At 37.0% G+C, this 10,373-nt stretch overlaps 1 protein-coding gene across 3 annotated transcripts; it reads left to right on the top strand.

The window, feature by feature from the left end:
• The first annotated feature begins 690 nt into the window (after positions 1 to 690).
• Positions 691 to 5,549, top strand: LOC147867085 (BAG family molecular chaperone regulator 4-like). Of its 3 annotated transcripts, none has more exons than XM_087314831.1 (5): positions 691 to 842; positions 1,052 to 1,526; positions 1,640 to 1,896; positions 1,981 to 2,137; positions 4,875 to 5,549. In XM_087314831.1, exons 2-5 carry the CDS (start codon positions 1,241 to 1,243, stop codon positions 4,916 to 4,918), a joined length of 744 nt encoding a protein of 247 aa, XP_087170957.1. In that variant the 5' UTR covers positions 691 to 842; positions 1,052 to 1,240; the 3' UTR covers positions 4,919 to 5,549. The 3 variants fall into 3 exon arrangements, with proteins under 3 accessions (XP_087170957.1, XP_087170955.1, XP_087170956.1); XM_087314829.1 differs by having other exon boundaries at positions 699 to 842; positions 1,981 to 2,127; XM_087314830.1 differs by lacking the exon at positions 691 to 842 and having other exon boundaries at positions 1,038 to 1,526; positions 1,981 to 2,127.
• Positions 5,550 to 10,373: the final 4,824 nt, after the last annotated feature.

Below are 10,373 nucleotides of genomic sequence, written 5' to 3'. Positions count from 1 at the left end.
ATTTTTGTTGTGTGCTTCTTCACTTCTTCTATACTTTTTTTTTTCATTTTATTATTATTATTTTTGTGTGTGCTTCTTCTATATATATATATATATTTCATTTTATCATTAATTTTAATTTTATTATTTCTATATTTTATTTTATTCCTCATTTTATTATTATTTTTGTATGTGCTTCTTCTATACTTTATTTAATTTTGTTTTCATTTTATTATTATTCACTTTTTTTGGTGTGTGCCTTTATTCGATATTTTATTTTTTATTTCAATTTTATTATTTTTTGCGTGCGCTTCTTCTGTATTTATATATATTTTCATTTATTATTATTATTCATTTTATTTTTATTTTTAATAATATTATTTTTCTGTGTGTACTTGAACTTCTTCTATATTATAAATTTGTTGCATTTTATAATTAATAATAACAATAATCATTATTATATTAACGATTAATTTTATTATTATTATTATTCATTTTAATTTTAATTTTAATAGTATTATTTTTGTGTGTGTACTTGAACTTTCTCTATATTATAATTTTGTTTCATTTTATAATTAATAATAATTGTTATTATGATTATTCTTTTTAATTTTAATAATAATAATATTATTATTTTCTGTGTGTATGTGTGTGCCTCCTTTGTTTTTGTTCCCTGTGGGAATCTGCTTTTGCTCTCATTCTGTTCATATGGACACCCCAAAAGGAACTGCAAAGGAGAAAAAAGCAGAAAACAGGAAAGAGAAGAAGGGGAAGGAGAAGCAGAAGCAGAAGCAGAAGCAGAAGCAGAAGAGAAGTAAAGGAAAAGCTTTCCATTCCATTCCATCCAACACACAGACACACAGGTATCTTCTTCTCTGATCATATATATATACCATTCTCTCTGTGTGTGTGTGTGTTTTCCTCTGTTTGCCTATGTTTGTTTTGCAAACTTGTCAATTCGCCCACTACTTGATTTTTTGGTAGATTATTTCAATAGCACTACATTCCAATATATTCTTCCTCAATTGCACAGGGGATTATTTGGGTATCATCATCACCTCCCTTTTTTCAGGCTCCTCACTGGATACACACAATACTCGAACCTTTACTAATTGTCACAGCCCACAACTGTATCGGTCAATTCGTTTCATCTCTCACTCGGACCCAAAATTCTAGACCTTCTTGGAAGTTTTTCGTCGGAAGATCCTTCTTGATTTTCCTGTTCCCAAGGACTGTGTGCACGCGCATTTGGTTGGTGCCCATGAAACTATCCAGATTCTTCAGCAAGAAGTCCTTATCGAGGTCCAATGTAGAGAAGAAGCGTGTTTTGGATGCAAGCAAGGGGAAGCTATCGGCTCCACGGGATTGCAATACTGAGGATGTGGAAGCAATCGAGTGGGAGCTAAGGCCTGGTGGCATGCTGGTTCAAAAGAGGAGGGTGGGTACTTGTGTCGATGTTTCTCCATCTTCGGGTCCCCTGATCAAAGTGAGAATATCGCATGGTCATTACCAACATGATATCACAATTCCGGCATATGCAACTTTTGGTACCTCATTGCCTTTGCTTTATTACCACATACTAATATGCACACACACATATGGAATAGCTTCTCTGGTATTATGATCTGAAAATGAGTGTGTTTATTTTTGCATATGACAGGGGATCTCAAGTGGCTGTTGGCACAAGAGGTTGGATTACAGCCCCATGAGCAACGCCTTATCTTTCAAGGAAAAGAGAAAGACAGCAATGAATTCCTGCACATCGCTGGAGTAAAGGACATGTCAAAAGTGATTCTTGTCGAGGACCCTGCAAGCAAAGAGAAGAAGCTAGAAGAAATGAAGAGGGATAACAATGTTGGCAATGCTTGCCAGGCAATAGCACTCATACAAAGCGAAGTTGATAAACTTGCGGGGCAGGTAACAACACATGTGGCATTATGAATATGAATATTGTTCCTTGTATGATTACAGATTTCTCAAGCCCATGTTATTTGATTGCAGATATCTGCTTTAGATGCAATTGTTAGTAATGGAGGCAAAGTTCCAGATCATGATTTTAAAATGCTTGCAGAAGTTTTGATGCAACACTTGACAGAATTAGATAGAATTCATGCTGAAGGAGAAGCTAAGGTTCAAAGAAGGATTGAGGTGAGTCAAAGTGAGTTTTTGGTAGATATATCATTCCACAAATTTGATGATTTTATTATTCCTGGGAACCGTCAAACTTTCAATACTAGGGTGAGTTTGAACACTTCATATGCTGGCATTGTACTTATTAGCATCAAAGAGGACAACTGTTATTGAACTAACTAAAGATTCATATGCTATCCAAAAATATGATAAATATGGATAATTTTAGTTCTTGCAAATTAACTTTCTGGCAAAGCTTAGGACCTATAGTCCACGTATCCATGACATATAGAACTCCTTGAAATAAATTATGTGATTATTTTGCGGCATCAGCACAAGACTTTAGGTCACTTTGCTTGGGTCAAAATAATGTGATCCACATGGAATTGTAAGGATCACAATGTTTCACTATTTGGTTCATGTTTCTTGTCCGTCCTTTATAAGTGTTCTTTTAGATCAAGTTAGTTTTATTCGTTTATCAATTTTATCTGATAAAGATAAAGGTACACTGGGTGATAGTAGTTAATGGAATTTGGGAGTCCACAATTGTGGAATTATATTTCTGATTCGTGGGAAGTTGGAGCAAATCTAAGAGACTGGACTTTGCTCCATGCTTTGTATATCTCAATTGCATGCCCGCCGTTTTTCAAGTCCTGTTCCATATACTGTGATCCAATATCAACCTCCTTGAATAACCCGATCTGTAGATTAGATATGCTAGCCACATCCTCAGACACTTTAGACATTCTTCAAAATTAGGCATATGGTTAGGCTGTTTGGACTTTTATGTGCAGTTGATATAAACCTTGCTTTTCTGCAAGAGGTTAATGATTTTTTCTGTCAGAAAACCTCAAGGAAGAAACACATCCACCAATGATATTGGTTTTTGGGAGAGCTTGTTCCTAATCCCTTCATTAATTATGCTTCCAACCTTCTTGGCATGATCCACTCCCCATTAGCTTGAGAATGTTCCTGATTTCAGGAACTTAGTGAAAAGCTCTCAGCTACATGGAAATTCATATTTCTTCCAAACTTGATTGAAGTTACACTGCTTCACAACCCAGAAACTTGGCACCCACAAGACCGCCTTCCAATAAATTTGCTTTGGTCCTGCCACATAGCAGTTCAGATTAATGGCTTCATCTTCAGTTTCAGCATAAGATTCACCTACGTTATGGAGTGTGTGTCACCATGCAATCCAGCATACTGAATAAGTGGAGGATTTCATCTGCATACTTCTGTTGAGATAAATATTTCTTACTATGTGTGGTACATCTCTAGCCGAAGGCCATAATGAAGCGGTCTGAGATGTATAACAGGAATTTCAGCTTAATCTCTTCTTGAATTTCAGTAGATGCAGCTGGTCCCAAGTGAGTATCTAAACTAGGTTGGTTGGAAGCGTGGGAATTGTTTTGTAGAGTTCTGTACAAAAACATTTATATTCAGATGAGATATTAACACACATAAAACGTAAATACCCTTTAGATTTAGAACCCATGGACAAAAGCAGCAACAACAAGAACCTGGAATAGTGGAGTATGGGAACAAAGGAGGAAAAACTATAGGTAGTCCTGGAGTTCTAAGCCAGCAAAGAGTTACGAGTTGCACATTGAAGGACTTACAGTCCATTGTTATATGATTTTGTTTGTATATATCCCACATGGAGATATCTCTTAGTCTCCTCACTGGCATTTGTATGAAACAGAGGCTCTTTGTATCATACATCAAAATAGTACACGTTTTTCCTCATCTGCACTTACTAATAGCAGTTAGTTATCCAGAATCATTAGTATTTCTAAACATGGTGCGCAACTCTCTAACAAACATAATACATATCCATTATCTACTGTAATGAGTTCATTTTAATGGAGAGAAATTTTTGGGAATAACTTCTCCACATGGCAAATGTGAGTCTTCATGAGTGAACTTCAGAAATTTGGTAAAATGAACAGAGATAATAACCAAAGATCTGGATTCTACAGCCATGAGAATCGCTAGTCTTGCCCTTGCTGATACTTTAATTCATCACAACAACATTGTGGCAAGTACACAAAAGAATTGAAACACCATTGGAAAAAAGAATAGTAACAGAAATGAAGTTTAAAATCTTGGAAAAAACTCTGAAATATGTTTGAGTATTTCCACATTTCCTCAACTTATCATTATTTCCCTAACTGCAATTGGTCAATCCCTGAAAGAGCAATTATATATTTCAACTTGTCCCATTCCAAATTATTCCTTGCTAAATGTTTTGTATAGTCATCTCCATCTCATTAAGTATCTTGCATGAATGTAGTTATGTACTCCCAAATTATTCTTATTTAATAAGTGTATATTCGTTCCACATAATCTTCCCCTTTATTAATTGCTTTATGACATTAGGACAGACTATTTTTGAGATGACATGCTCTTTACTAGCACCTGTTTACTACTTGCCGCTTGTGAAAGCTATAGTAGCCTATTCATGCAATATGCAAGATTTGTGTATATATAGAGCATAAGTGAATATATGGTTTAGTAAGCTTGTCAAATTGCTCATTTTAGATACTTTTTATATTTCCCGTTTTAAAAAGTTGATATCACCTATCCCTGTCTACACATTCTATCTAACCTTGCTCTTCCCTATTATGTAATCTAGATATTTAAAAGGTCATGTAGACCCTGGAGTCTACTTGAGAGTAGTTTTCTCATAACATAAACTAATGAAAATGGTTATAAAGGCAGGTTTATATTAATTGACGTTTTCTGCTCTATACTAATACCAGGCTCGAAGAGTACAGAGCATCAGCGAGCATTTGGAGAACATTAAGATACGCAATAGGAACTACATATGCAATGACGCGGTTGTGATAACCACCAACTGGGAAACATTCGATTCAGGTGATAACCACCCGTCTTCGGCTCCAGCTACAATCAGCACCACCTGGGAAGTCTTTTAATGCAAATCTCTATTTTCAGACACGGAGAGGGTCAGAGTCCCCATATCTCTAGAATGTTTAAAGCAATTTTCAGCCCATTAATAAAATTCCTTACTAAGTATCCATGAGTTTTGCCTGGAATTAGAGCAATTCAATTATCTGCATGTGTAGTAAGCTCCCACCATGTTTTCATAATGCTGTTCAGCCATCATTCTAGACTGTAGGGGAGGTTCTCAATTGTTTATATGTTTATGCTTATATGAACTTGTAATATATATTCTCTATATATGTATTGGATGGTTGAACTGACCATCTACTAAGGGGTTTGGTGTCCGATTGTCATTTGGGCTTTTTTCCCATATCAAAATTCAATGGAGAGTTTATGTATGAACTAAGACTGTTTGCTGTGAATGAAAATGAGCAATGTGTTTTTTTATGCTCATTGGAGTTCTCTGCAAATCATAAGAGTATATGTTTGTAAAAAACTTCTAAAAGAAATAAAGCATGCTCAGATTTGTCTTCTATGCGAAGTCCAAATATAACAATTGTGTGTGCATTGATAATAAAAGGTCCTGCAGGGCCGAGTGTAAAAATTCATGTACATCCTTAAGTTATGAATAATTCATTCTCACCAGTTTCTTCTGTTGTAGGGGCTGTAACTTCCATGTGGTTCAAGCTTTTGTTTTCTCATATGGTTGAGTAATTTCAGTTGTATGTTAATGTGAGAATCTACCCATCACTTGAGGCTGTTAACATTGTTATGAAACAAGATGCATGGATGCTTGAGGTCACTTACCAGGTGAAGAAACTGATAATGCCGACATTTTTTACCATTGTTTATTTTCTTGAGGTTTGAGGTTTGGAACCAAGTTGATACTAGATTATATGGTGGATTTTGAACTACATTGGCCAATACTTAGGGTATAGAGTGAGCTTGTTCTGTTAAAGATACAATTTTTTGCTCCCTTTGTGTTTATTGGTATGGTTTGAATAATATTCAAAGACTGCAAATGTGGAAATTTGTTCAAGAAATCATTAAATAGCGTGAGAAGCTGTACAATAGAAACACCAATTATAAAGTGAAAGTAAACTAGAAAAAATCTCAACGTTTTTCAGATTATAGGATTGGTAAAATTTCTTGTATTGTCATAATGAATTAACATTTGGGTGGAAAATTCTTGATTCCTCAATTCTTGTTATTATCTCCTAACCTTTGTGAATCCTGGTTATATTTTGGCATTAGCTTTGTTATTATTTAAATTTATCAAACCCAATTAAATGTGAAACTATATTTCTAAAAGTGGCTAAGAATACCCATTTTAGATAGTCTCGAACTAACTATTTTTTGAGTTGTCTCATTTTGTCTTTTTCTTATCGAGTTAATTCGGCATTTGTGGTTTGCCATTCCATACAAGAGAAGAAAGTGTGTAGAATTGGTTAATCATGAAGGTACTGATTTGGAGTGGGATGAGGGATTTAGAGATATTTTAAACATGGCAAAGTATATATTCTTCAGACTTTATTATATAATATGTGGCCTATTGGGTCATATGGCTTGAACAAGGTTGGAATAATTATTATATGTTTGAGAATCAATGAAACCAAAGTGATACTCGAGAATGGGAATTGAGATTGATGTTATTCAATGATATGGTGGTACAAGTGTTGCTTTATGCAATGGAAGTATGGGGTGGCATTATCTCACTTAGTGCATGGAATGAAATAGGGGAATTCAAAATTTGTTATTATGTAGAAAATTTGGAGTTAAACCCTCAACATTATATACTACCATGCTATTAGAAACATATGCTAGGCCCATAGATGTGCTACCCATGAAAATAATATACTAGTAAATCACAAAAGTCAAGAAGATACGGATCATAGATTGCCAAAAGAGGCTTGGGACATAGAATGCACGGCACAAAGAACTACTGAGAGCAAATTGATTTTGTTGCTCGGTGTTGGACATTATGAAATAGTTTAAAAGATGGGAAGTAAAAGATATATTAGAGCTATGAAGTATGTGATAATTGGGCATAGATTACTAGTGGCCATAGGGACGAAGTGATGTGATGCGAAAATTTCAACGTTGGAATATAACATTGCAAATGTTCAACCCTCAACATTGACCCCCAAGAAAGGTAAAAAGGCCAAAACGTATCCAACCACATCATACTAACCCCATGAGCCTTAGCTCTTGAAGAGCCTTAAGACTTCTTTGAAATCTCACACAAGTTGTATGCTGAGGTAGCATCCTCACCAAAGTATGATGATATGTAAGGTGTGCAATGAAAAGCTAATGGACGATAGGATTCTTTTTTTACAAGAGCATCACTTATGCATGAATAGGATTCGGAAGTATGGATCTATTTTACTAGGACGGTGGACTCATTTTTGGATTCCTGCCTTTGGCCCCACTGGCCGACAGGCTAGATTATGCATTGCTATTAAACAATATTTACAATCTATCATTGTGTCAGCTGCTACTATTATGAAGAAACGGGCACAATTCCTTATTGTAAAAATAAGATCCCAAAAGGTTGGCCTTATGAATCTCTATGCCCCTAATTTTGCGGCAGAAAGGGCAAAGTTATGGCTATTTCTTTCTGATTTTGCGAGGTTAGCGGATTGTTGGTTGGTGGGAGGCGACTTTAATATAATCGAGGACGTTGCTGATAGAATGGGAGGTGTAACTACTACAATTTCAGGATGGGAAACTAAGTGTTGGAAGTTTGGTTGCTACAAATTTGTCTCTACTAGATAGATTTTATGCTAATAGTGTTTTTTGGGACGTAGGTGGATCCATAGGAATTATTCCGGGATCATCTATCTCTGACCACAACCCTCTGAAGTTACATGTTACATTTACTAAGAGGCAATACTCGAGGCGCATCCCTCATGCATTGTTATCTGATGATAATCATTGGATGTCAATCACTCAAATATGGTTAAATTACAATTTCTCGGATGACTATTTGCTTAGCAATATGGCTCATGCCATACTTGATACAAAGATTCTATTCACAAAAATAGTTTCAACATCTATTTATCACTGCAATTCAGAGATTGCTAACCTGTGTCGTGCTCTTGCAACATTACAACAATTATTGGGATTTTCTTGGTCCTCTCCTTACTAGAGCAGTTAATTTAATATTCTCAATGGGTAATATGCCAGTGGAATGGACAGAAGGAATCATATATATGATTCCTAAATCGGATGCTCCATGTGATGAAGTCTCCAAGTGGCAGCCAATAACATTGCTTAATATTGTGTATAAGATTATGGCAAAAACTTTGCAGTTAGACTACGACCGGTACTGCCGTCTATTATTCATGACACACAATCTGGCTTTCAACAAGATCGAAGTATTTTTGATAATATCTTTTTGTTCTGGGAAATGGTTGCATTAGCTCAGAAACATAAACAGCAACTTGCAGTATTATTGCTTGACTTTGAAAAGGCATATGATAAAGTGGATTGGGACTTTCTTGAGGCAATGCTGCCAAGATTGGGTTTTCCTGCCACATGGATAAAAGGTGTTTCATCCCTTTACAGGGATGCTTCTAGTTTAGTTTTGTTTGCAGGAGAATACGAGACGCTATTTCCTATCTCCAAGTCTGGTAGGCAAGGATGCCCTCTTGCCCCATTTCTTTTTATCTTGTTTGGGGAAGCCTTGTCCTCCTACCTAAGATCATCAACTGCTGGTATCAAAGGCATAGTATTACCTATTACATAGTCCATTATAGTGGATGTTGAGTTTGTAGATGATACAACCCTCTATGTTGACGAGGAGATTTGTATTCTCGGTCGAGTACAAAATGCTTTGCAGGTTTTCTCAAATGCTACAGGTGCATCACTTAACTGGAATAAGTCGGTTGGCCTTTGGATGGGTGCAGAAACTCATCCTAAGTGGTATTCAAGTCCTGCTTTCCGATGGCTTTATCGTGGTGAGCCAATTCGATATTTGGGATGTATGGTTGGAATAGATTTAAGGCCAGAAGCAATGCTATCTCCGTTATTATTATTAATAAAACATAAATTACTGTATTGGGATGCCCAACAATTGTCTTTTGCGGGTTGGATTGTAGTAGCAAACACAATACTATTGGCCTCAATGTGGTTTATAGCATCTGTGTGGCTATTTTCTAGATCAACAATAACAAAAGTGCAAAGCTTGATCCGTAATTTCCTCTGGGGGGGAAAACATGGCTCTCCTACAGTAGCCAAAGTTGCTTGGAATGTGTTGATTCATGTAAAGAATCAAGAGATGGATTCTTGTGAAGCGGAAGAGATATGAGTTATGTGTGTGTATGAGAGAGAGAGAGAGTGTGTGAGAGAGAGACAAGGAATACGCAATGTAAAAGTATATTGACAAAGGAGAAAGACACAACATGATACGAGGTGGGAGGAGGGTGCTTTATGTAGTCACCCTCTCTTTTCATTAACTACAAGCCTCATGGAGCATGGGGAATGTGAAAGCTCATAAGTTATGTGTCATAGAATATGATTCTATGACTCATACTAAATGCTAGAATACAAAGTGGTGACATAATGGTGACTCTTGACCGTTGGAGTGTCTCTTCACTCTCAAGGTGAGTTCACACACTAGACCAAGTTGATCTTGATTCTCAACAATTCAACCCTCAAGCTCAAGTCGGGTTGGTTTCAGACTGTATCCGAAATCCGCTTCAACTCGCGTTCTGGAGTCTGTGTCAACTCGTGTCAACTCGCATGTATGCGGAGTTGCGGAATCCGTGCTCTAGCTTGCATTGTGCGTAGTTACGAAGTTAGTGCTTCGGCTTGCGTGCGTAGTTGCGAAGTTTGTGCTTCGGCTTGCGTCTTTCTTCGCGGCTTTGTTGCATGGTTGCGGAATCCACACATTATTGCGTAGTGCGCGATTGCGGAATCTACGCGTTATTGCCTAGTGTCTTCAGTACTCCCCCTCAAGCTTGGCAGGTTAGGGATCGTCAATCCGAGATCGGTCATGAATTGCCATAGCTTGTCGGCTCCTAAGGCTTTAGTGACGATGTCAGCCGTTTGAAGATTGGTGCTAATGTGTTGTAGGTCGACATCGCCAACTAGAACGCGCTCTCGGATGAAGTGATAGTGCACTTCGATGTGCTTTGTCCGCGCGTGGAACACCGGGTTTCGAACCAGATAAATACTGCTCATGTTGTTGTAGTAAAGGGGAGTAGGATCCTTGATGGGAACGCCCAAATCCTTCAAAATCCTCTTAAGCCATACGGCTTCACATGCAGCTACGACTGCGCCCCTATATTCCGCCTCCGTACTCGAAAGAGCGACGGTAGGCTGCTTCTTGCTACTCCAGGATATTGCTCCGCTGC

Source organism: Azolla caroliniana, unplaced genomic scaffold, assembly GCF_043228905.1.
Source record: "Azolla caroliniana isolate FFs.n. ecotype wild unplaced genomic scaffold, voAzoCaro1.0.p SCAF_2, whole genome shotgun sequence".
NCBI lineage: Eukaryota > Viridiplantae > Streptophyta > Polypodiopsida > Salviniales > Salviniaceae > Azolla > Azolla caroliniana.
This window is presented reverse-complemented; position numbering and strand designations above follow the sequence as displayed.

What these genes read in the sequence shown, in the direction of transcription:
- LOC147867085 (XM_087314829.1), top strand. Translation starts at nt 1,241, where the DNA reads ATGAAACTATCCAGATTCTTCAGCAAGAAGTCCTTATCGAGGTCCAAT. An exon ending in TCCGGCATATGCAACTTTTG is followed by an intron (nt 1,527 to 1,639) that starts GTACCTCATTGC and finishes TGCATATGACAG; the next exon opens with GGGATCTCAAGTGGCTGTTG. An exon ending in TTGATAAACTTGCGGGGCAG is followed by an intron (nt 1,897 to 1,980) that starts GTAACAACACAT and finishes ATTTGATTGCAG; the next exon opens with ATATCTGCTTTAGATGCAAT.